The sequence below is a fragment of the Glycine max genome, chromosome 8 (genome assembly GCF_000004515.6).
Source record: "Glycine max cultivar Williams 82 chromosome 8, Glycine_max_v4.0, whole genome shotgun sequence".
Lineage (NCBI taxonomy): Eukaryota > Viridiplantae > Streptophyta > Magnoliopsida > Fabales > Fabaceae > Glycine > Glycine max.
Window position 1 is genome coordinate 7,156,603 of NC_038244.2, and position 27,315 is coordinate 7,183,917.

Genomic DNA, 27,315 nt, shown 5'->3' on the forward strand with positions numbered 1-27,315 from the left:
TATACTCTTTCAATTTATACTTTTTCGTTTGCTTTCTAAATTAAAGGTTAAATTACTCATTTAGTTCTTAAAGTTTCACGATTCGTACCTTTTTAGTTCTTATAATTTAAAAGTGGTTTTTTTAGTCTCTATAATTTATATTTTAATTCTCTTTTAGTTCCTATAGTTTAAAAGTAAGATTTTTAGTCTCTATAATTTGTATTTTAATTACATTTTAGTCTTCACTACAAAAAAATATGTAAAAATAATTAGCTACAAATTAGTTATAAACTATGAACTATTTTTTTATTATAAATTATTTTGCGATGAAATAGTTACGAATTACTTGCTAATATATTTTGTAGTTAGTTGTAATGGATAATATTATTCATATTTTTATGGTAAAGACTAAAAGAGAATTAAAATATAAAGTATAGGGATAAAAAAGACCACATTAAAACGAATTAAAATGCAAATTATAAAGACTAAAAAAACTACTTTCAAACAAGAGAATTAAAATATAAATGATGAACCAAATGAATAATTAAACATAAATTAAATTAATGTTTGTCTTATGTGTCAATGTCAATCATGTTTTTCTTATACTTATTATGTCCATACCCTATTCGACATACTATTTTCATAAGTGTCACCCTTAATTTTATAATCCTTATAACTCAGTAACCTTCCTACAAATTTTTCACTCTCATCATCCCCTTCTAGTATAGACTTATTATTGTTCCTCATTTAACACATGTTATTAGATTTATTATGAAATAGTTATTGTAATTGAAAAGAATAATAATGTATATTTTTAAATTCATTGTTCAAATCTAAAAGCGAGAATGAGAATATGTTATTCTAAGAATGATTAGTATTGAAGGACTTAAAGTTATAAACAATTTAGCTATTAAACGATTAAAAAAATTGTATTGGTTTTACTTCTTTTTTTTATCCAAACCTCCTTATTTTTATTACTTTTTTCACCATCTCTTGTAATTTTAAATGTGTTTCTAAAAATTCACCGAGTGCTCTTAAATCTTATAAATCTATAAAGTCCTTCCAAATCTTTTAAATTCTTATGATATAAATCCATTAAAATTCAAACTATCTTGAAAGTCTTGTAAATAAATCTGATAAGTCATAACATTCTTACACAATCTTTAAAATCTACAAGACTTTTTTATGCTAAAATAGTATTTTAAAATCCCAATTCAATACACTTCTTAAGTCTCAATGGTCTCTTATATAAGAAAAAAAATTGATTATCTAATCTTAATATTCTCCTTTAAGATAATGTAAATAGAAAAGGATAAGATAGATATCTTTTCTTTCCTCTAATAAAAGATATTTTATGATATTAAAATTATATCTTTATCTTGTGACTAAGGTATAAATTTTTTCTCTTAATTTATTTAAATGTCCTAGATATTCAGGATTTGAGTAGTCAACTTGGTTGATAACTTGGGTTATCGGGTTCAAGTAAAATAGTTATATTTTATTTGATTGTATTATAATAAATTAAATAAATGAAACTTCTAAAATTGAGAATAAAATTATTAAAATGAATTATTGAATCGATATATATTATCCATATTTATATAATCTATCAAAATTTTAAAATCAAATTCAAATTAAGATTCATTGATGTTATCATAGTTTATATGGATAAGAAATATATTTTAATTTGATATAGTATATTAAGATTCAAAATTAAAAACTGAAAATAAATTGAAGCAATATTGTTTGAAATAAATATAAATTTTAAAAAAAGTAAAACTAAATACTCATTTATGACATATGACCTAATAAAAAAAAGAACATAATTCCTAAAATACTCTTATTTAAAAGTAAAGATTCAAATCTATATATAGTGGTAAGCAATTATACGTACACAAGAAAAAAAGAGTAATCAAATCAAGTCAAAAGAAAAGTAAATATTGTCATTAGTAAGTCAATATTTTTCATAACTACTTTGATATATATATATATATATATATATATATATATATATAATATTTATTTATTTATTTAATTAATAATATAATGAGTTTGATTGTATATATAACTAAACTTTTTTTAACTAGGAAAAGAAAATCTGAATTGTTGGAGTACAGGTGTGAGGTGAAGTCTCACATCTTATAAGAATGAAAAAGTTTAACACTATATAAGTGAAAACAAAACTCATAATTTAGAGCATTAAGATTTTTGGTTAAAGTACAGTGTCAAATTCACTTATGTGATTTGTGTCGAAAATCGTGAAAGAGACTCATACTTGAAGGAAAATTTGTTAAAGTACAAGTATGTGGAAGAGACTCATACTTAAGGATAAATTGTTAGAGTACAAGTGTATGGAAGAGACTTATACTTGATGAACTAATGTGATTTGGTGTTGTAAATGTTATTGAATACTTCGGTTTCTTTGGACCATTCTCTCATTGTTGTAGCTTCACCCAACACTTGTGGCCACTCAACCATCCAATGACTTATTGTTGTGTTGTTAGTGTCGATCTTGAGATTTTTTGTGTTCGGCATAATTTTTAAAATATTGTTGGTTTTGCAATTTTTTGTTATCAAACTCTTTAATAATTCATTCATAGTCAAGATTATTTAAAGCACCAATAACATCAATATTTAGTATTATTCTATAATTTGTTATTAATAATAACATAAATATTTAATAATTGGTACTTATGTGATTTGTGTCAAATGATTTTTCATTTTATCTAATTATACATTCTTCGTACATTTAATTTTGATTAATTAATAAACATAAATATTCTTGCATTAATGCATTGGCATATTTGACCAAGCCATTTAAAAAAGTAAAAAAGAAAGCATTATGGCCACATACTAGGTTCGATACACGTACACCTCATCCATGACCCAGTCCCAGGTCCAGTTCAACTCAGGATCAAGTCTACATCAACAGCAAAGGCCCCTATTTCCGGCCTATGAATAAAGGATATACCCAATCCCATGGCGTTCTATTCTTTTTATTTTAGATTTTTTTTTCTATTGTGGTTAGACTTATGTTGTATTTGGTTTAAATGATAAAAATAAAATTTTAAATTAAAATAGAGTGTAAAATGTGTAAAATTCAACTGAGATTTACATAATTTTTCTTTTCTTTTCCTTGACCAAACACCATCTTAATTAAGGATTAAGGAGTATTTGTTTAGGATTAGTTAATGCTCTGTTGGGATAATGAGAGATTTTGAAAGGAAAAAAAAGTAGAATAGAAAGAAGAAGAAAAAAGAATAAGTAAAAAATGAATAGTTTTTTAAGTTGTTTCCATTGATAAAAGTGAGAAAAAAAGTAAAGAGAAAGAAAAAGGAATATATATGTTAAAGACATATTTGTTCTTAATAACATATTTTTATAGTACAAAACAAAAGAGTATATGTATTATTTTTCCATAATTAATTTATTTTTGCTTTTCTCTTTCACAGATATAATCACATTTAAAGAGATTTTTTAACATGGGTCTCACCATTCATTTTTTTCCCTTCTCACACTTCTCTTTTTTCTCAAACAACTAAAACCTTTGTTTTCTATCATAATTTTCTTGATTACTTCTCTCTCCTCAAAATCTACTCAAACAAACAATGCCTAAGAGAAAAATAAAGGAGAGATAATCAAGTCGGATGAACAATGTTTACTTTCATTATTAGATAAAACATGAGAAGTGATCGATAGGAAAAAAGAATAATGAGATAAACTAGAAAATTGAACTATTTCTTTAATAAAAAGATTTTACTTAAAAAAATGAAATTATGTTTTTCCTATATATTTTTCATACAAAATAATACAAGAATTATATATTTTTTATAATGATAAAAATGTTTTTATAATGACTTTTCTATTCAATTAAATAAGTTAAGAGAAAAATTTAAATTTTTCCTTCTTTTTTATTTTCTTAAACTAAATGTGATGATAATAGACACTTTATCACCCACTCTTATCTTGTTCTACTTGCCCAATGTCCATCTATATATTCAACTAAGTAACGAAGCACAAACACTAATTTTTATACCTTTAGTTTAAAGGAAGAGAGGATAAAATTTTTAATGAAAAGAAAATAAAATAAGAGATTTTAACAGGTAAAGTTAATTTGTAATAGAATAAAGAAAATAATTAATATTATTTACTATTATATCTTCACAACAAAAAAAAATGAATTTTTAAACTCAAATGCTTAAGTTAAAGATAATTTAATTATCATGGTATAAAAAGTTTAATACTCCATTTTCTTTTTCCTCCAAGTCTCTTCAATATTGAAAGTGGTCAAAATCTTCACTCATAAAAGGAGGCAAAAATAGGAAGAGGAAGATTTTAACCTCCTTTCCTCTAAATAGTTGAATCTTATAAGTTTTTTGTTTTTGAAAACTCCTCCTCTCTTCTCTGTTTTCTTCTATTATCTTTCAATCAAACAGTGTGTTAATTCAATTGCCTTTATGTTATACTTTTTTGTGTTCTATAGTTGATTCCCTAATTTTAGAAAAATGAGAAAAAAGGGGGAAATAAAAAAGGAAACAAATAAGGGTCAAAGTCCAATTGTTTAAGCTCCATCTGTTTTTTTTTTTTATTTTTTTTTTTATTTTTTTTATATATTGTAGCTGATCCACCAGGCTTTAAGCCCATCTTCTTCCCTACTTTTACACCAGTACACCATGATTCTTAAGGAGTAAACTCATGTGTAAGTTGACCAAAAGAAAAATGACGAGCAATTCTTAAATATATATTCTAAAAAACTTAATAAATTAAATTTTAATATAAAAAATAAATAATTAATTTTAGTACTTTGTACATACTAAATTAAACTTGTGAGAAAAACTCCAATGAAAAATTATATGGTAAAATGACTTTTTATAAGTTTAAACTTTGTTTACTCCAATTCATGTGCGTGTTCCATTGTATCTCAGCATCCTCTCTCTGTCTTGCCCCTATACATGGATGAATCTTGAGCCACAAGGACTTGACTTTGACGCAAAATTAGCATTTTCTAAGCAAAGATCTTGCTAAGCGTCCATAATAAAGTAATTAAGGTCTAACTAAAGAACGTAATCAGAAATACGTTGTAAGTTGGTTTCTTATGAAATTGTTTATCAAAACGATGCTTAAGAAGCTCCACTTTCAATTGGAATGGACTTCACAACAACTTCAAGCAAAAGAAACACATAATAATAGCCTACAAAACATAACACGTAAAGTCAGCATAGACGGAAAAATATATATATTCGTAGTTATAATATAACGTTCACGATTGTTTACCGCAAGCCAACGCATACATTGCACGAACATTTCCTCGAGGATTAATTTATATATGCTTGCTGGGACAAAGGACAATTTAAAAGCTTAATATTCCTTAAATCTACTTTTCAAAGGTAGCATTTATACGACTTACCAGATTCCTTTTTGGGAAGTTTAATAAAAAATCTATTACTATTCGTTATCACCTTCGAGATTCTATTCTTCTTTCTTTCTCTTAAATGTGATGTCCCCAGAGGATTATGTGACAAACTAGCTAGAAAATGTTATTTTACATACAATCTCTATATACTAACTATAATCTTATAGTTTTTAACGAGGTGAGTTGAGAAACTAATCCTCACTTGAACATGTGATAACATGACCTTAATCATTTAGATTCCAACTCCTGCAAGAAAAGTCCACCAATTAAATCACATTCATACCTCATGTTTCCATCAAACAGTGCATCACAAACAGATTTTAGATATAAAACATTTAGTCTATTACCACGAATACAATATCATCAACAATTAAGTAAAAGATACCATTAATAATGTGAGATTAAAATAAGTTCAAGTCGCCATTGGAAATACACATCTCACTGTACATTGCACGCCCTATTAATTAATAATTTCATGTCTGAAGAGAATGAAATCAAAGACTAAAAAATCTCAAGAGAAGTGGTCGATACATACACATAAAAACTCTGATAATTAAACCCCTCACAATAAAAATGAGTGGTTGAGGAAATTTGGCTGGATGCAAAGCAACGGATGAGTCAGTTCTTAGCCACTTATTTATTACTTTGTGAAGGCCTTTGCTTGTGTATGTATCGTCATTTTCTTAAGCCTTAAACTTAAAGCTTCAATGTGAGATCAGGAGATGCAGAAGCTTGTGGTGGAGGAGGCACCATTGGAGCTAAACTAGCATTTGAACTTTGAGCATGTCCTACATTAACATCACCAGCTCCTTGTTGGTCTACCTGTCTGAAACTGCCAGGCCAAAAGAATCCAACATCATCATCTTCCATGAAAACCAGTGATCCAAATTGGTTTCTCTCAAATTTTGCAGCAGCTCTCATATCAGGAGCCCTCAGTGCTGTCACGGAGGATGGCACGTGTCTTCGGTGCATTGCAGAATGAGCTTCAAGGCCAAGAGACCTGAAAGGTGAACCATGAAGAGGTAGAGATGCCAAGCTTGTAAACCTCTCAGTGAACATCCCCATTCGCATTGCGCGCTTAGCCATCGTCCTCTCCCTTTTGTGTGCATTTTGATGACCCCCTAATGCCTGAGAGCTATAGAACTTCCTCCTGCAGTAGTTACAAGAGAAAACCCTTGGAGTTGCTGATGCTGAAGCAGGAGCTTCAGCTCCAACTTCACTGCTAGCATCACTCGAGACTTTCAACTCGCCATCACCGGAATTATTGAAGTTGAGTGTCAAGTCAAGGGTAATGAAACCTGGATCAGTTTCATCCTTTGTGAGACAGGAGGAAGTGGTGGTGCTGCCCTTTGTAAGATCATGAGATGCTTCATGCAAGGATACATTTGAAGCCACTTGGCTGCTGCCTTCTGAATGATTTTCGATTTCCAAGTTCAAGTTTGGAGTCATCATGTTTGTGTGGACCTGCTAAGAGTTAACTTCTTTCTCAGAAGGCAGTGATGGAACAAATCTGTCACTTTAGTCAGCTTACCATGATACCATTACCTACATTTTGATCAAATACATTATTTGCCATGTAAAAATTTTGGAGTTTTGATTAACTGTGCAAAAATGGAACAAATTCAAGCATTAACATGAAGTTGGCAGTAATAAAATATACACTAGTCTTATATCAATAAAATAAAACCATTTCCAATTGAATCATATACATGAGAAGTAACTGCATGGATTCCATTGTATTTATCCGTCATATGAGCAAAACATATACACTAGTCTTATATCAATAAAATAAAAAATAACATTGCAGAAACATAAAAAGATATTAGGATTTCTATATTACTGACGATAATTATTATGTGGAATATTCCTTCGACAAGACTAAGGAAGTCAGATACATTCATAGTCAACATGTTATTCAAGTGCTTCTTACAGAGAGATATCATAGCTCAAACCTTGAGCACAACCGTACAAGTAACAATTGGAATATATGAATTTCATCAAGATATCATAGATCAGTGTATGAAGCATGAACTTCTCGAAGAAACGATTTACAATGAAAAGAGAAACCACAATCACATTCACATGTAACAGTTTCACTTACAGTAGTGCTTCTTTGAACAGCATCTCACAAAAAAAAAGTTGTCAAATTTCTTGTTATCAAACATTTATTCGTTTTCGTAGACTTAAAAATCATGCATGATAGATAGTGAATAAAGCACTAGAGAATAGAAATTCAAACCTTAAAACATTCCTACCACATGTATTTTTGTAAATGTCAGTTTTACAGTTTTTCACATAGTCCCTTTCGAATCTAAAACATTTGGCTCATGTAGAATACTTTTTTATTCTAAAAGAATTCCCAGAGGACAAACCTAAGTATGTTTCTTCATTATGAACCAGAGGATATAACAATATGTGAAACAGCAAACTTATAGCAGAAAAGAATAATGCTTGTTTGCACAAGAGGATATAACCATATATGAGAAATGCGACTTGGGAAGTAACTAAAAAAAATACTAGGATATGAGAATACATGTAATATAAATGGAAGTGATAGAAACAAACATTGGCGAATGAAGGTTAAATAGGAAAGAATGAACCAAAAGAATTCTTGTTAAGGATTACAAGCATACACAAGCTTATACTTATTATAGCTGACATGAACCATCTTTGATAGATGATTGTTTCTGTTTACTAACCAGTTCTTCATAAATTAAAGAGTGGCCATTACCTCTATTAAAGAAATTCAAAAGACTGAAAGTACTAGATTAACTCATTTGCTTTTTAATTTCATATTTTTTAATCTGATAGCCTCAGACACACCAGGTGATGAATAGTTCCATTTCAAGATTTTCTTCCAAATTGAATCTGCCTTATATTTTGAACCTCTCTAACTTATCCCTTCTACTGCTATAATATCTCACCTTACACACAGAAACTTGTCTAGTCCCAACACTAATAAAAGCGAAAGCACAGTGTAAGAATTAAGAACACATTTATTTCACCAAAAGTAACTGTCTAAGGAAACTTCTGGTCACAGGAAACTATCCAGTAAATAAAGAAACACTATGCAGACAAATATAATGGCCTCTTATTGCAGACCTATTTTACAGAAATTTTTTAAGAATTATACTCTGAATTGCCACCTTACCCCACATACTATGCTACTACCAATCACCATTAGTGTGTTGAACACTCACTAACTCAAGAAACTCACCAATTATAAGCTACTCATGCTAGTTAACTGTTCTCTCCTGTCCACTAATGTTATAGGCCACTGTTGCAGGCCAACTAAACATTAACAAAAACTAACAAACTAACATTTGCTGATATAAGAAAAAAACGGATGCAGTTTAATACTTTATGGAAAACCAATCTGGATAACACTTTCCACTGAAAACTTATTTCTGGATAAATAACTTTGATCTACAACCGGTATGAGCACAAATACTCACCTAAACTGCTCAAGGAAAGGCAATAATTATGTTTAGGGTACAAATTATATTTTATTTACCAAAAAGAGGAAATGACCTTCAAACTATCATATTATCAGTAACTTATCTTGCATTCTTGCTAGGGAATTGGAAACTTAAGTTACAACTAACAAAATTTGGTCCTTCCCCTAAAAAACAGGGTCCTTAAATGAACCCAGGTGTTAATTGATGCATCCATGACAAGGCAATTTTAAAAATGCAAGCATATTGAGGGATTGGGGGGATACACAATCAGATTCCACCTATGAAGAATTATAATGACTTTATTATTTCATATTTTTTAAGCTTTTCATAACAACAATGTAGCAAAAATGTTTTCATAATTTCTTATCTTTTTTATTCTTCTTCATTTCGTACCACAGGAAAGAAGCCTATTGTTGTTTACAAGACAAGACTTAAAAGCAAAAATGTACCTTATGGACCTTAACACCCGAGACTTGAATGCAAAGTGTACCTTATGTTCCTTATCATATAATAATACTTTAATGAGTATTATTATGTAATGCATTTCATATCTTTTCTTCTGGTTAGTAGAATCTAGCTCGTCTCTTGATGTTGAGCACCATTTTTATTTATTTATTTATTTAAGTGCGTGAATAAGACAACCTCAAGGGCTATTTAGTTGGTCATAGCAATTAGCACAATATAATCCACTGCTTCAAGACACTGTAGTTTCCCACTTCATGTTTTCCCCCCTTCTTGCTAATTTAAGTTGCCTCTATAATGCACTAAATTAAGCAAAAGCATAAAAGTAACATTTTGTATTGTCGGTTGTTGTGAACTATAACTATTTTGTCCTTCATCATTAGTAAATTGCGGAATTGTCCTTCTCAAATCATGAATGAGTCTTAAGGTAGAGTATCGTGCCAGATTTTACAGACTTAAATCTTTTATTAGCTGGCAAAAGCAGATGATATTTTCAAAATATACTAAGATGAAAAGGGTCATGCCAGGAAGTTTCCAGGAGTTGCTCCAAGATAAAACTAAGATTGCAAAAATGTATTATTTAAATCAGATAGGTTTAACAGAACACTCAAAAGGAGTTGTCTCCTTATATTTCACAAATCAAACTCTTGTATGATTTCATTTAAGTAAATTATATCCAGAGATTAAGCAAATAATTATTCCAACATCAACATGTCTCATCAATTGACATGATATACTCACTAAAAAGATAGCTTTTCTTATAGTGGACTAACTCACCACCCCAAAACAGCTCCAAATCATGGAAATCAAACAGGTAATTAAAAGATTACTGACACTCAAAAACTAAAGAAGGTAATTAATTATGGTCTAGAATGGTTATAGGAGAAAAGAGGATGAAAAAACAACAGTGGGAATTAAGAGTTACAAAAATCACTAAACAATACAAATTAAAGAAAACAGATGCTATAAACATCAAATCAGAGACTTTCCGTTGCTCCTTAAAACATAGATCTAAATTTTGATACTCAACTAGCAGGCTTAGTCCTTCTCTTTCGTCACTAAACTGACATTAACCATCACAAAAAACAAAAGAGACAAAATCCTCAACATCAACAACAGAACTTTTAATTTCCTGCAAGCTAATTAAAGTGGAGCTCCATGAAACTCCAAAACACAATAAAAGGAAAAGCAGCACAACAATTAAACTAAAAGTGAAACAAAAAAAGAAGAGAGTGAAGAAGGAAAAAAAAAAAGCAGCAGCAGCCGAAGAAGAAGAATGGCTTAAAATGCATGGAAGAATTAGAGGAAAGTGCATAACCAAAAACAAATCTTTAGGTGATTAGATGGGTGAAAAAGAGGCACTTACATAACAAACATAGTACAGTACGATTAAAAAAACTGCAGGCAGGCTCCTTCACTCACATGCTACTGCTAGCCACCTACTTTGTGACTATGAGGAGTATCAGCAACAACCAACAATAGAGGGTACCATGTTTTTTAGCATCAACCAGTGTAAAGGGTTGAGTGAATAATTAAAAGGAGATAAGATCACAGAGAGAGAGAGAGAGAGAGAGAGAGTTATGTTATGGGAAAGAAGCATAGAAGAGAGAGAAAGAGAGAGATGGAAGAAAGTCAGATAACATGAAGACATGAACCACGTCTTTTGTCGAATTTGAGGTTCTATTTAGCTTTAACTGATAAGGGCTAATTATCAGTTATGTTATTAGTGTGAACGTGTCTGTTGTGTCTGTCTCTTTGTCTGTCTCTGTAACTGTGAGAAGATGTGTTGTTAAAAATGACCAAACCAAACATCATAGACAAGAAAAGCAATCACTACTTTACCTGCCAAGACCCACCAGCTAAGCTACTCAAGCAGAAGACGCATGCTGCTACACTAAACGTGAAACAACTAATAAAATCAATCGTGGCTAATAATTTTATCCATGTTTTATCTTCACAAATTCTCTTCATGGTCCCACCCCACTCTTAAGTCTCAACTTAGAGCATAAATATGAGGTTTTTTTAGGTAAGAGAAAATGGGTGTTTAAATTTATTGAATTATAGACTAATCTTTATTTAAATGGATAGTTGTTATCAATTAGGAGAATTGAACACTTCTCTTGTTAAACAAATCATTTCACATATGTGAACACAATAAAATCTCACATTATTATGTCAATTTTTATTAATATTTTTTTATGACTACAAAGATGATAGTTCGATTTTTGTTATCGATTAATATTCCTATGAAAATATTTATGTAACAGTTGGTTGAGTCTTAAAATATGTCGGAACTCAACTTATTTAAACTTTATTCCATAAAAACATTTATTTTTGTTTATTAATAATAATTGAAATAAAATAAAAATTTGTTAATGGTCGTTTTTCGTCCACTACAAAAAAGAAGTGGTCCCTTCTATTCAATATTTAACCTTAGCTTTATGTCTTTAGGTGATATAATTTTTCTATTATTATGAGCTTGAACTATAGAGGATATTTTTCTTTACCATTTATTGACTCAGGCAGGCCACCTTTGTCATATTCATATGGATTCCCATAAGTACCCCATCTTTTCCAACTTGCGCGCATTGCATGTTGTCTTTCCTTTTCTTTCCCCCCTTTTTTGCCTTGGCATTAATAGAGCTGCACTGTTAAAATATTATTAGCACCGTTTTAGTTGTTTATAAAACTATAATTATGCATTGAAGTAAAGTCACATGTAAAATATTGGACGTGAGCCTATACTTGTAATGATAAGGACTTTTGTTTATTTTTATTTACATTGAGATAAAAATAATTAAAATTGTAGACGAGCCTCTTATTTCTAGAAGACTTTCTTACACACCAAATTAACAAAATAAAACAGCTGAAAGACTGAGGATATTTAGCTTTAATTAAGGATTATTGTCCCCCTCTTATCTCACATCGGATAAAATATATTCAAGAGATAAGTCTTGAAGTGATGATATGTGTTACAGAATAGTATTAATAGTTGCATTTTGAGTCATTAACAGTTACATATTTGAGTGATTTGTTTGTGCTTAAAAAAATATTTATAAAAAAGATTTATGTTTCAGAAATTTTTATATTATAGCAGTAATAATTTGTGTTTGGTTACAATAAAAGAAAATAAATAAAAGTTTGTTTTTAACTTATTTGAATATGATAATTTAGAATTGTTCTTTTTTTTTTTTTTTACAATATTACAATGAAGAACCTTAAAAACACTTCTAAAGTAGCATGTTTGTTTAGGAAAAAGTAACTTTTGTACATATTAAAAATGTAAAATAGATAACAGTGAAATACTCAATAATAATTAACCAATTTTTATTTAACATGATTATTTAATATATTAATATTTTTTTAAAAAAAATATTTCATAAATAATTAAATTTTTTGTTGAAAGTGATTATATTATATATTTATATATTAAAAAACATTTGAATTATAATTCATCGTCTACTCATCAGTTTAAACGACCACTAAGTTAGTAGATTTTTGTATCATGCTATTGAATTGAGGCGGGTTTCGTTCATGCACAGAGTGACAGTTTTGTCTCTTCAATTTATAATAACTTTTTTACTTATTCTTTGTGTTTTTAATAAGATTCTCCTCTCTTATTAGCGTAAGTTTCGTGTATGTACTGAGTGACAGTTATGTTTCTTCCATTTGAAACTGTCTTTTTTTTTTGTATTTTTAATATAATTTCTTTATCATATTGGTATGGACTTCGTGTACATATGACAATCATGTCGATCTCTCCAATTTGAAACTGTTTTTTTTTTTTTGCATTTTTAATCTAATTATATATTTCTTTATCATATTGGCATGAACTTCGTGTACATACAGAATGTCAGTTTTATCTCTTCCATTTGAAACCGCTTTTTCGTGTTTTTTATCTGATTTCTCTCTCTTTTATCCATGTAATTATTTTTGGTTAAGCATGTACAGAAAACATATCAAAATAAGAAAAAAAACTATTTATTTTCTAATTTTAATTCTAAACAAATTTATCCAAACATCTTAAAATGTTATATAAGTATTTTTTACATAAAAAAAATAGTTTTTAACAATCATACATTAAAAGTAAAACCATTAGAATTTATATAGCATCCGTTAATTTGTTTAAGCTTATTTTATTTTAAAGAAATGTTTTTTTAAATAAATATTTTTCTATTTTTTGAATATGTTTGTCCAAATTATTTTTTTAAACAGTTTTTTATTTTAAATAAATCTTATCTACTTATAAAAAAATACTTTTAATTTTTTAAAAATAATTTTTATAAGTTTAAACAGACTGATTTTTATAATAAGCTATTTGATCCAATTCAAGCTTCGGGTTCTATAAGTCAAACCCCAAACGCCTATTTTTTATTTGAGTTGCAAAATAGTTGTCTAAATTCGACCAAATCCAGATTTAACAATTGGCATGAATGCATGATTGGATAACTTGAATTAGATCAAAGAAAATTTAAATAAATTAAAGGTTTAATTGTACTTTTTATTCTTCAATTTCTATTTAATTTTTTTTTGTCAAATTTTATATCTAGAAAATTAATTTTGCATATTTTACTCCAATTTTTTTTTAAAAAAATTTACAAATTTTACCTTAATAACTTTTGAGAAGTGAACATCTTACACTAATATACAAATCAAATCACTCTTAGTTAGCTTTAATAACTTTTGACTAAATAAATTCATTCTAAAATATACCATTTGAGTAAAAGTGTTTATAATGAAAGTTATATTTACAAAATTTAAAATGAATTAAAAATCATTTGACACTTAGTTAATGTACATAAAAACACAATTATTTATGTCGTTGATATATAAATCTAGGGATATATGACTTATCTTTCTAAAGCATTAAATGCTTTTGGTAGTAGGACTAGTCCACCTTTTGTACCAGACTACTAGCAAATGCTTTTCCTTTTTTGCTTTGATCATAAATCCTCGTCATCGTTCTTCCACTCATCAAAGTTAGTCTTTCTTAATTCCAATTTTCCTCTTGAGAGTTGGTCGTTCGATTGTATTTTTCCTGAAATACGTACTGAAATGACATTTTAATTTTTTATTATTTATTTATAGGGAAATATTTAAGAAAAAACATAAAAGGATTTTTTTAACATTTGATGTTACAAAATGTTCTTACAAAAATTTCAGAACCTACCTAGTACAAGGTAACTATGTGAAGGTGATCTTTTGATAGTTATGGGTTGTATTAGGAGTGAATAAGGGACAAGTTAATCTTTATCTTTATTTTACTTGAAGTTTTGATTGGATCATTTGTTTAATTTGAATCCAATTCCAATCTAATCAAAGACTAAAAAAATATATGGGACGAGATTGTGTCAAGTTGATTTTTTCAACATATTATATTAAATTTTAATATTATGTACTGTATAGTTAAATCGTAAAATAAAAAAAAAATTAAAACTTGAATTAAGATATAATTTATAATGCGTATTTTAAAATAAATAATATCATATTATATAAAAGATTGTCTGTTAAATCAAAATGCTTTATCATTAATACAAAATGTTTAAATGTGTGTGTGGTGATCCTAGAGGCATGAGTGATTTGATGATCATATTAGTCAAAAGACACTTCCAGACTAATACAAGCTTGTCAGAATTAGCAAAATAAGGTATATATTTTAAATTTATTAAACAAGAGCTTCATATTTTAAAATATTTAATATATTTTTGGATTAAAGTTAAATGAAATTAAAAATATTTTTACTTCTAAAGCAACAAATGTTTCCTTCTCACTTGTTACATTAGAATGCACAAACATACTTTTATAACTTTAAATCAAACATAGTCTTATTATTTCATCTGCCAAATCAGTCTGCACAGAAACTTGGATATTCTCGGGGCCAAGTTTCCCCCTAGCTACCATTTAGCAAAATCTCAATGGTTTATTGGTTATTACAACATTAGTTAAAAAAGAGAATGCGATCAATGATCAATTATTCTGCTGGAGAGAGAATCCAATTGCATTGACTTCTTCTGCTTCTTCTTTTTTATTTTTTAAGAAATTGCATTGACTTCTTAAAATGTACAAGCATATGTATGTGTGATTGAAATTCGCTGTTTCATAAGCTTACCTCAATAAACTTTATTATTAAAAAAATTAAAATATGTAGAAAGTGGTCATAAATTACTTTTATAAATTTAATAAAATATTTTGATTCTAAATTTAAATGATTATCTAATAAAATAAAACATTAATAAATTAATTCTATAAGTACGCTTATAAACGCCTCTCGTTCAATCCAAGAGCCACTGTTTTCTCTTCTCAAAGTTATTAATGCTCACAAAAGATAAGATATATTTTTGGTGAGTTCGATATTTTTTGTTATTTGAGTCTCACAGAAGAAATGTAAGTTATAGCTGTTGACTTGGGAATAGAAAAAGTAGAAGTGGCTCCTTCCAAACAGAGGTATCATGGATGTAGGATTGAAGTAGTGGAGTGTGAGTGGCAACGTCAATTAATATCTGAATCACTCAACTTGTTCGTCAAATTCAATCGTCTTCCCTTCTATGACTCTATCTATATGCACTTTGACTGGACCACAAGTTTTGTCGCCTGGTTTTCTATTTTTTCTTTTCTTTTCATACTTTATTCATGTCTCTCAATTTGTGAATAAGCCAATCATTATTTTTTTCTTAAGATCATATTAATACAAAATAATTTCTATCAGAAGTGATAATTAATATTTGTTAAAAATGGTAAACATACATAAGATAAATATTTTTTTTCTCAATATAATTTATTTCAGATCTAATCATTATCCTAGATGGAGAATTGACCCTACTAATTTCAAACAATTCTAAAAAATACTACAAATGATTCTTTCCTCGCAAAGAAGTAATGGGAAATTTTATCATTTAAAATAAAATCTAAGATCTTAAATTTTATTTTCTTAATTAAATAAGTTTCATGATTTGACTTAAATTAATCAAAATTTATTAGTATGATTTCTAGACACTGAGAGTACAAGATCAGATTACAAAGAATTAATTGGATTTGGAGGGTCATGAGCATGACTGGGACAACCGAAAACATGCATATCTTTTAGACTAACCGTGAACATGAAGCATCCACGTGAGAAAAATGTCATCCCTGACCCTTATACTTTAGTACGACGCTTTTTATTTTGATCACCTTTATCGACCTTTCTGGAGCACTATAATATTCTTCTCTTCGGGAGCTTTGTGCTTGATTGATTATTAATGTTATGTTCTTAATCTCTAGTACGTGGAGTGAAGTATTCTTTCAAGGGATAAGACTACAAGACCAGACCACACCTACGTCTTCAACCCAATCCGGTCTTTTGTTATCCATTAATCTAATGCCAGAGAAGCTAGGGGCAAAACTCGGGGCATCATCAATTGACTAGCTTTTTTTCTTTTTTTTACTTAACTTATACTTCATTTTTTTCTTTCACTTAATTCATTTTTTAAAATGAGGCTATTAAGATTGGTGATGGTAAATTATTATAATATTTGGCTTTGTTAATAATAGTTTGTTTTTTCTTCCTTTTTTCGTTTTTCAAAATTTTCCAAAATTGTATTTGCATTTTTAAGATTTAAAAATTTTCTTTTTTTTTAAAAAAAAAAAACTTAAGTGTGTTAACAGACCAACCCACAGTAGGTTGAGATCAAGTCATTTTTTCGGTTCACAAAATAAATAAATTAGGTTTGAATCACTTTTTGCTCAACTTGTGATGAGCCAATCTCAAAAGTTTAAGTTGACTTACTTTGACACCAATACTCAACCTAGATTCAGATGCTTAAGTTAATAAATGCTTGTGGTGGTAATTTGCTAATTCGTGTTGTTAAAATTAATTAAGAATGGGTTTTCTTAGGGAGAGTATCAACGTTGCTATTTATAGATATGAACTTAAGAAGGATTGGGTTTGGGAAAAATGCATACTTGAGTCAAATAGTTTTTTAGAGAGAGACTACATTCTAATTTAAAATTTGGGGAGCCTTTAAGATTTGTTTGATGACCAAAATATGATAGGATCCTATGATAATCACATGATTTGTTTAGAATTTTAGGCTATCTTATCTTATTAGTGCAATGCATTTCTTATTTTAAGAGAGAAGTTCAGGTAAAAAGTGATCTGATAAAATAATGGTTTTCCCTCTTTCCACCCTCAATCTTACTCTTGTTACCACCATCATATCATATACTTACAGTTGATAACCATACAATTATCCTATCAAGTTATTATCTTATTTTTACATTTTATCACATTCTATCATGTGCTAACAACTAAACAAACTCTTAAATGACAGTTAAAGATTATCATAAGTCTTTTGTTGTAAGTGATATGTGGATAATGCAATTTTATTGTGTTCCTCAAATTTTGATACTTTTTTGAAATAAAATGGTATGCTTATACTACTTTAACAATCTTAGAGAAAGTATAGTGTGCCTTATTGATATTAATTTAAGAGATATTAAAATCTACTAGTTAAACAAGATCGTTCAGATTAGACCTTCATAAGTCTAACTCGGAATCACATAAATTAAATGTTGAAAGACTAATTCAATAAAAAAAAATTATCATTAAAAAAAATTATCATTCATCAGAATGAAATTGTATACTTGTTTATTATTGTGTTTGTACAAAAACCATTTGCTGAGTGGGGAGAGCTCTCCCATCTAGTCATCTCATTGTACATATATATCACTATGCAGTGATAAGGGAAGGACACTGATTTTCTTTCTTAATTAATTCTGATGAAACAATTTCAAAAATACTAATTATTTCAACCTATATAGTATATTGATATATTTGTTTTATGGTGATGCAATTTACACTTTTAATTAATTACAAATAATTATTGATATGATTTTAAAGATAATTATTATAAAATTAATAAATTTATTATATATGATTAATTATAATTAGATAACATAGTAATTTGTTTTATATCATTTGTGCATAATATATTTTTTCATATATATATATATATATATATATATATATATATATATATATATATATAATTTGTCAACAGGCTGTGATCTTTGTCTTGCCGACTGGCTCTGTCTGAAGCCAAAACTGAAAAGATTTGAGTGCTGAATCTTGATTCTTCTAGTAACGAAGACACTGTAACGTTGGGCAAGACGCAAAGTCTTATCTTGCTTACCTTGTTGGAAGGCATCACGGTACTATTTTATTGAAGTATAGACTTTCCGATTGGAGGCCCATTTGCTTTTGGTTACCATTTCTGGTTTATATATATGCAGCGCAAACCGCGGAAACATCCATACGGAACATAATCAAGCTCCAAGAACAAGAATCAAGAATCACTGCTTGTTTTTGTCACCAATCTTTACATATATTAGATTCTATAAGATTATTTTTGATAAAATTATTGAAAAAATTTATTTATTAAATTATAAATATTAGATAAAGTTAATTATTGAAGTAATTAAAAAATAAAAAACAAAAAAAAACTGATAAATATATTAAGAAAAAAATAAGAAATAAAATATAAAGACAGCATTTAAAAAATATTATTTCAAATTCTGTTTGAAAAAGGGTTAAAAATTATTTACTTAATAATCAGACATTTTTTCAAACATAATCAATATGATGTGACATGGGGATTACTCTTTGGTTCTTGATGGAGTAATACTTGGAGTTTAAAAAGACAAGAAGAAAAAACTGCTCTTGATGACTGGGTTAGGGTTTAGTTTCACTGTCACTTTTTGAGGGTCGAATCAGTTGTAACGCACACAGAAACACGAGCATGAATGAAATACGATGATTATCTCGAATTCTCTCCTTTATGCTCTACTTTAGCTTGAAGTCAAATCACAGGCCTAAGTGATAAGTGACTCTCATGTCTCATCCATCTCATCCAGTGTATACTGCAGAGATACATATTCTTTGCATAAACTTCTACATCAGATGGATTTCAAAAAACGGTAAGGACATGCTACCGCCTCCACGTGAATGTCACGTGATGTGAATTCATATGTCTCTGTAGCAATGCCACCGCGTTTGGTCGTCCCTGTAATAGCCGACAGATTCATCATGTTCACAGTTTTTATAAAAAGAAGGAAAAAAAAATAAAAAATGCAGGACATGGATCCCCCTACATTATCTTCCAAACACTATATGGGGTTAAGATCTCTTTTGTTACAACGTAATAAGATGAACATGCCATGCCAAATTAGTATTTGTTACAACGTAATAATAATTTCTTTGAAGATTCTGAAACCAATCCCACGTTGTTTGTCCTCTATAACTACTCGCCTTTTCATCAATTTTCAATCTGAGATGATATTTTTTTTAGCTCTTTTAAATATGATTGATGATCTTCTTGGTTGCTTCTGATAGCGTGTTAGTGGATGGAAATTAATGCTCCAGATTGCTTTCAGCTTTTCATTCTCGGCCACTATGTAATCCACTTGGGGGGTTTGATTGATTATGACAATTACAATAGTAATCATGTTATCATATAAAATGGTTTCAATAGATTGATTTTATTGGTATGGAAGTTTAGTGGGTCTCTTTCTTCACAAATCTCCTTCCACTCAACGTAGAGATTGTCCTTTTTCTTTTTTGAGAGAAGTAGATTTTCCTTTTATTCAACAAAAAAATGAACTTAATTATTGGGGGTGTTGTGTTTTATATATATATATATATATATATATATATATATATATATATATATTCTCTATTATCGCATAGAAGAGAATTCCACACTCAGTTGCATAATCTTGAAAAATTGTTAGGCAAGGAGAAAGTAATTTGTAGAATAAATCATTATTCTCAATATGCATCAGACATTTTAATTCTTGAGATATAATTTTAAAAAAAACGTATGTTATAATTTTATAAAACAATATTCAGTTATTTCCTTTTTAATTAATATAAATCATTAATAAAAAATAACGTAAAATATTAAAATAAATGAGTTATTTTTTACGTCAAAGTAAAAATATTAAAATAAAGTAAGAATATTAAAATAACTGAGTTTTTAATATCAGAGCAGGGTGATTTTAAATTTTCATAGATCAAAATTTTGGACTCGTATACTCTAATTTACTCAATTTATATCAGTGAAAGGAACAGGGAATCAGAGGATATAGATAGGGGAAAAAATGGAATAACTTAATTAGTGAAGAAAATAAGTTGAAGAAGACAAGTTTTGTTAGTGCTGGAGACTGTTGCATGATCAAGTGGATGACAAAGCAGAGACGACTAAACGAGATATGTCAAAATCTTTTGACACTCCTAATTTTGAATGCCTTTTACCCATGAAAATGACACCACGATCAACCCAACGGGTGATATTCATAAAGGATTTGCTGAGAATTGGTTTAACCCACTAAGGTCAGCACAGAGCCGCAGATTGCACAGTAATAGAGAGTTTGGATAATATACATTAACTCTTACCATTGTTGTTTTTACACACAAGGGAAAAAAAAAACTATGAATTGGTTTGGCTGCTCTAGTTTTTAGAGGAATTACCAATTTATATTAATGTGATAAGTTATATTCTTCTTAAATTATAAATCATTTTATACAAAATATTGTTTTTATTTATCTGAATATTAAATAATAATTATATATCTTTCAAAAAGTAAATGAACAATTTAATTTCTGAAATTATGATTCACTATCACTTTAGTCTCTAAAGTCAATCAACGAAATTTATGAAATTTTTTTGAAACTGTAATTTATTACTCATTTTAATTTAAAGTCATATGCAAAGTGTGACTTAAGTGATAGTATTAATATATATATGTTCAAAGACTAAAATAATAATAATTAGTTAAATTTATGAACTTAGACAAAATGAATTACAAATTCAAGGGTTTTCCAAAATTCATTATATCTAAGAACTAAAATGACATTGAATAACAATTTCAGGGATTAAATTAATTGGTCATTTGTTATTAAAATTATTTTTGTTAAATCTTGGCAAAATTAAATAAAAAATAAGATAACTAAATGACTCCTATTTTCTTATATTCTAAAAATATGTATATTTCATTAATTTTATATACTTAAATATAATATTAAATAATCTTAAATTAATCTAAAAAAATTATGAGTCATATCGAAATAATATTAGACTTAACAATTTTTTTATCTATACAAATTGAAGACAAATATAAGGACATTTATAACAACTCACATATTTTACTCAACCAATTAAATTAAATTTGAAACTTAACTATTGATTTTTAAATAAAATTATCTAATATAAAATTATTAAACAATGTAAGAATATATGTAACTCATTTTAGCATAAATTGATTCCTCTTCCTTTTTCTTAATATTTTAATTTATATGTATTTAGGAATCTTTTGATCATGAATATATCCCGGAAAGTTTGCCAGAGCAGGCTTTGGTTTGACTAGAATACAGAACCTCCAAAACCTCCACTATGAAGTAGTATGAATTGTGATCATTATTATAAAAGTAACACAATAATTCAATCAAAATATAGTATCTAATCCACAAACTGAATCTGTTCCTTCGTGTTATTTTATCATATTTTATAATAAAATTTAGCTCATTTTGAATGTCATATTTTAAGTATCTAAGAATCTTTTTGAAGATTTGGTAAAGTGGACAGAATAAGATGCCAGAGCAAGGATAAAGAGAAGAAAACAAATTAAGAAAAAGAGATTAATAAACTTTATTAAGAATTGAGCAATGCAAGTTTTCCACCATCAAATTAATACAGAAGGTTACATCAGAGATAGAAGTTTGGAAAATATAGTTTTTAACTTCTTATCATTAGATGTAACCTTTCATCTGGAAAAAAAAAGATGTAAGCTTTCATGCTAAACATGACAGGAGCTATTTGTTATAATCAGAAGTGATTTGCATACTTTTATATTCTATTAAAATTTGTACGTGTTGCTGAAATTAGACTGGGATCAGTCGGTCAGATCAGTTTAAACTGAAAACTACTCCATGGTGTATACGAAAGAAAAATCAAATTTCAATTATTAAACTGCAACTTTGGATCTGTTCTTGTTAGTTCAATACAGAATAGACCTATAGAGCTTACTAGAGTTGAATCAACTTGCAGGATCAAAATACATAAGTTCAAAGGTTTTGAGTCTAATTCTTACTATGGATCTTTCATTAATTAGTAGAATCTCTATGTATAATTACATGATAACCATAAATGAAGCTAGACATAATCTTGATGAGATTTTTTTCCAAAAAACTTCATAACACAAAGAAGAAAATATATAGATCATTCCTTTTTTATGCATTATGATGTCAAAACATGTCTTTGTCGCTAACCAAATGACTTTCTTAACCATAAATTAATGTGTGTATGTAATGTTGTTACTTTCTTAACCATAAATTAATGTGTGTATGTAATGTCGCTAACCAAAGGTTTACAACAGTTAACACATATCTGTGTTGTTTACTAATGTTATGGACTTGCATAAAAGAATTCACAATAAAAAAAAAATACAATTTACAAGTCATAACAAAATCAGTTCTATCATTCTAAGGACACCCAATAATTTAAGGGTGTGTTTGGATACGGGTTAGATCCACGTTGAACGGGAAAATCACACTTTTCAAAGCAACTATGTTGTAGCCTTGTCCGTTGGCATTGGATTCAACTGTTTCCCAAACACACATTAAATCACTGGCTATCATTTGGTGGTGTAGAATTAGAAATGGTCACCAAATGTGAATCAGGTGAAGGTGGAGGAGGCACATTCTTGAGCAAAGCAGCATCATCTTCTGATATATCTAGCACCTCATGCTTGCTCCTATGACTCCCATCACTTCTAATATCCTCTAGCCTATCCAACACTTCTGCCATAGAGGGCCTCACATCTTTTGAACTCTGCAAGCACTGAAAGGCCAACTCAGCCACAGCACTGATCATTTTCCTCACCTTGAAATCCGTCTCAAACCCAAGAGTAGTGTCCACAATCTCATGCAATGCCCCACTTTGTATCTTCTTAATGGCCATATTGGACAGGTTTATCTCATGCCTACGCCTCGAGATATCAACCGCAGGCATCGATGATATGAGCTCAATCAACACAACTCCAAAGCTATAAACATCACTCTTATCAGTGAGTTGGTAATACTCATTGTACTCAGGATCCACATAACCTGGAGTCCCTTGTGGCGCGGTGGAAACGTGTGTGGCGTGCGTTGGCAAGAGACGCGAGAGGCCAAAATCCGCTACTTTCACACTGAAGTGATTGTCGAGGAGAATGTTATTCGTTTTCACGTCCCTGTGGATGATTTCAGAGGCGTGGAGATACACCAGTGCACTAGCAGTCTCTATGGCAATGTTCATTCTTGTGTGCCAAGCAAGTGTGCCAGGTTTCGCTCTTTGGCCGTGGAGGTGATCAGCAACGGTTCCATTTGGAATGTATTCGTATACGAGCAGAAGTTCTCTGCTGTGTCGAGATGTGCATCCGTACAGTGACACGAGGTTTTGGTGGTGTAGGCCTGTTAGGATCTCTACTTCATTCACGAATTGCTCCACTCTTCTATAACTGTTCTCGTACATTCTCTTCACTGCAACTACACGTCCATCGTGAAGTTTGCCTAACCATGAACGCAGGAACCTTGTTAGTGATCATTGAACGCACACAAATACTTTGTTTTAGTGTACAATGAAGAGGCTAGGCAACAAGATTTGAACCTAGGACTTTGTATAAACTACTCAAACTCATACTATTGGAAAAATTATCAGGTAGTTTCAGACCACCACTTATCTATGATGATTCTGACTAATCTCTATGTGACACATGTTCCAGTTTTTCAAGTTACAACAAATAATTAATAATACTTGATTATTGGTTCTTGAGACCAGGAAAGCTTCAATTTGACCCATAAATTTAGTACTATATATTGGTCAATTTTCTCTTTGATATTATTAGAAGAAAAATTAGTTTCTGACTTTAACTATTGGCAGTCAATTTGGTTCCTAAATGTTATGCACTTCAACGACCAAATTAATTTATAGTTTTCAATAGTCCGAACTAAATATGTTTTTTCGTAATGTTAGAGATTAATTGGTTAACAATTGTCAAAATTAAGGACTAAATTTACTATTTTGTAATATCAGGATAAGATTGCTAATTAGTGGGTGTCTTAAGGACAAAGTTGATGTTTAGTCAATAATTATAATAAGGGATGTTGCTGTTAAAAAAAAAAAACAAAAGGAAGTTGACTTTTACCAAAATACACAGTTCCAAATCCTCCATCTCCTAGTTCTCTGGCAGGATCAAAGAAGTTGGTGGCCTCTTCAAGTTCACTATAAGTGAAGAAATGGACTCCAAAGTATGTGCATCCCTTCTCAGTATCTTCTATAGAAGAACTATAAGAGGTTTCTTTAGATTGTACAGATGATGATACTGCATGAAGATTTTTCTTCTTCTTCTGACGACTACAGATATAAAAGCCAATGCTGACTACAATTGCCCCGAGCACAGCAGCAGAAACGCCTAACAAGAATCATTGAAATTTTCAATTAATGTATAATGAAATGTTACAACATTGTGAATAAAAATATTATCAAGGATAATTGAATCTATTACCTATACCAACCTTCCTTTCCCAATTCCATTTATTACCTGAGACAGTAAACATAGAATATAAAGAGGAATGAGAGCATGTTGTGGAGTGATAACATTTATGAGAAATTTTCATCAATGTAGCTTTAACCAAAGGGTTCATGAAGAAAGTAATTAAACACTTTTGGCTTAATGCACCAACTGTTGATTGAGATCCCAGAGGCCGGGAAAATGGGAATTACTGGACTCACATCAGACAACTTGAATGAACATTAACCATTCCATATTACATTTCCCATTTCATCAAATTATCAATGAATTTTCTGGGTAAGCATGTATTGCCTGACAACATTCAATGAACCTTTTGATGAAATAGTTGATGGTTTTGTCAAAGAACTACACTTGATTTTGTTACACTTCCAAAACAGTTAATGGTTGTTGTTTTGAAAAAAAAAATACTTGATGAGTTAGCAATTTGTTATTAGTAAACTTTATAAAAAAAATGATGATATGATTTATAAGCAACCCAAAAATAGTCAAAGTCAACAATTCAACACGTTCACACAGAATTACACTATAAAATCTAGATTCAGACGCATAGGGGAGAAAAGAAAAAAAACCAAATCACAGAGTAGAAATTCTGATTAGACCATTGACAAATTCACAGAAAGAAATAACATCAACAGGCAATACTAGTGAGGACCAAATTGGCACCACCAAAGGATAAAATAAATGTGACGATAAATGTCCAAAAGTCTAAACAAATTCAAAGATACTATTCCTTATAATGACTGACTGAAAATTCTGAAGAAATAGGGGGAGGATTTCTGAGAAGCCTCATCAACCTGAATCAGGAAAATAAATCTCAAACTCAGAAGCAACCAATTGTTGGTCACCCTTGAAAAAGTCAAGCACTTTGAAGATTTCAGCACCCCGCCAATCATAGATTCCTGTAATCACATCTTTGAACACCAGCAATAATATTTTCATCTAATTAGCTAGAAAAAATTGTGTTCTGACTGGGCCAATGCTTATGTTTTCAGAGGGTTCCTACTAGTTCTACAGATTTCCTAAAACAGCCATTGACACAAGCTAGCTAGATGCTTCTATTCATGTAACCAATTTTGCATAAAAATCTATTCTTAAAAGTTCAAAAACCATATCTACACATAAATGAAGACAAGAGAAGAGAAGGGAAAGAAGACATACTATGATGATCAGAACAATCTAAACCTTCAGTTCCATCCTGGCAAAAACATGTAAACTGAGACTCATCATTAGCCCCACATGTTCCATTACTTACAACGCATTCTAAGCACTGTTGAACTTGAGCCTCTGAAATAAGATGCACTCTGAACCCTTCACTCAAAGCTTTGTTCAGCCCTTCAATTCCTTCACCAAGCACAGGTTCCTTTGATACTTGCACTTCAATCCTAGGTCCTTCACAGTCTTGAACTCTTGCAGTTTCGGGGTCCCCATAGAAAGCACTCATATTGTGATCTTCCTTGCATGGAAAAGAGTAATTCCTATTCGCAAACACGGAGCTAGGACAACCATAGAAGATGGTGATGTTGGTAACATTTTGCGAGTAACGAAAGAGACTCGAGTTGAAGGAAGTGTTGGTTAAGGCCGAGGAAGAACAATGATCATAGATGAGGCCTGTTCGAACCATGGTCAAGGTGTAATGCACTGGATCATCAAAGTGAAGCACTTGGAAACTTTGTGAACCAAGTTGAATGGTGGTGTTTTGATTACCCTCGCATTGGAGCTTCAATTGGTCATTGCTGGCACAATAATTGGGTCTGATCCCTCCCCAGAAAGGGTAGTATATGGAATACTGTCCGCAGCTGTATGGCTGGCTACACTCTTCGTGTTTGGTGTTGTTATTTTGAGCACTAATGGATGCTGTTAAGAAAAAGAATAGTGATGTAAAGAATAAGAACCTCACATGAACATTATTATCATTATCCATTGGCAAATTAGAGGAATAAGAAGCACAAGAAGATGAGAAATAATTCAAATGAAAGAAGGGTAGGTATACAATATGAGTAATTGTTGTGCTTGACGTGGTTCCTTTTTAGTATTCACTTTGTCGTTTGACTTTTTGATTTTTTCAATAGCGGCTAGCTGAGTTTCTTGTTCCAATCCTGGTCTTTGTTATGAACCTTCAACCCTCGCCACTTCAAAAGTTTAATTAATTAGAAGTTTGATTTATATCTAGTCAAGAAATGCTCCATCATATATATAATATATTGTTTTGTTGTGTATGACCCACCGAAATGCACATAATTCAACAGATATGCAAATATCTTCAAAGCTGTATCTGAACCTTCGCTATGCAAATATCTTTGAAGATTAGAGATTGAATTACGCTGGTGTTTCTAATGATGATGTTGATCTAAATAAATACTTTTATCAGATGTTGACTTTTGATCAAACTTTTCAAAA

The 27,315-nt window shown here is 29.7% G+C and overlaps 2 protein-coding genes across 5 annotated transcripts; both read right to left on the reverse strand.

Annotated features, from left to right (window-relative positions):
* Positions 1-5,658: 5,658 nt before the first annotated feature.
* On the reverse strand, positions 5,659-11,232 carry LOC100791723 (zinc finger protein 4-like). 2 transcript variants are annotated; one of them, XM_041017623.1, is made up of 3 exons: positions 11,155-11,232; positions 10,679-11,083; positions 5,753-6,937 (listed from the first exon to the last, which is right to left on the reverse strand). In XM_041017623.1, exon 3 carries the CDS (start codon positions 6,842-6,844, stop codon positions 6,089-6,091), a length of 756 nt encoding a protein of 251 aa, XP_040873557.1. In that variant the 5' UTR covers positions 6,845-6,937; positions 10,679-11,083; positions 11,155-11,232; the 3' UTR covers positions 5,753-6,088. The 2 variants fall into 2 exon arrangements, with proteins under 2 accessions (NP_001241172.1, XP_040873557.1); NM_001254243.2 differs by lacking the exon at positions 11,155-11,232 and having other exon boundaries at positions 5,659-6,937; positions 10,679-10,943.
* Positions 11,233-22,712: 11,480 nt separating this feature from the next.
* On the reverse strand, positions 22,713-27,053 carry LOC100794703 (LEAF RUST 10 DISEASE-RESISTANCE LOCUS RECEPTOR-LIKE PROTEIN KINASE-like 1.2). Of its 3 annotated transcripts, XM_041018050.1 has the most exons (5): positions 26,909-27,053; positions 26,077-26,772; positions 24,892-24,927; positions 24,532-24,798; positions 22,713-23,896 (listed from the first exon to the last, which is right to left on the reverse strand). In XM_041018050.1, exons 2-5 carry the CDS (start codon positions 26,537-26,539, stop codon positions 22,971-22,973), a joined length of 1,692 nt encoding a protein of 563 aa, XP_040873984.1. In that variant the 5' UTR covers positions 26,540-26,772; positions 26,909-27,053; the 3' UTR covers positions 22,713-22,970. The 3 variants fall into 3 exon arrangements, with proteins under 3 accessions (XP_040873984.1, XP_006585075.1, XP_040873985.1); XM_006585012.3 differs by having other exon boundaries at positions 26,077-26,912; XM_041018051.1 differs by lacking the exon at positions 26,909-27,053 and having other exon boundaries at positions 25,713-26,219.
* Between the last annotated feature and the right edge of the window lie 262 nt (positions 27,054-27,315).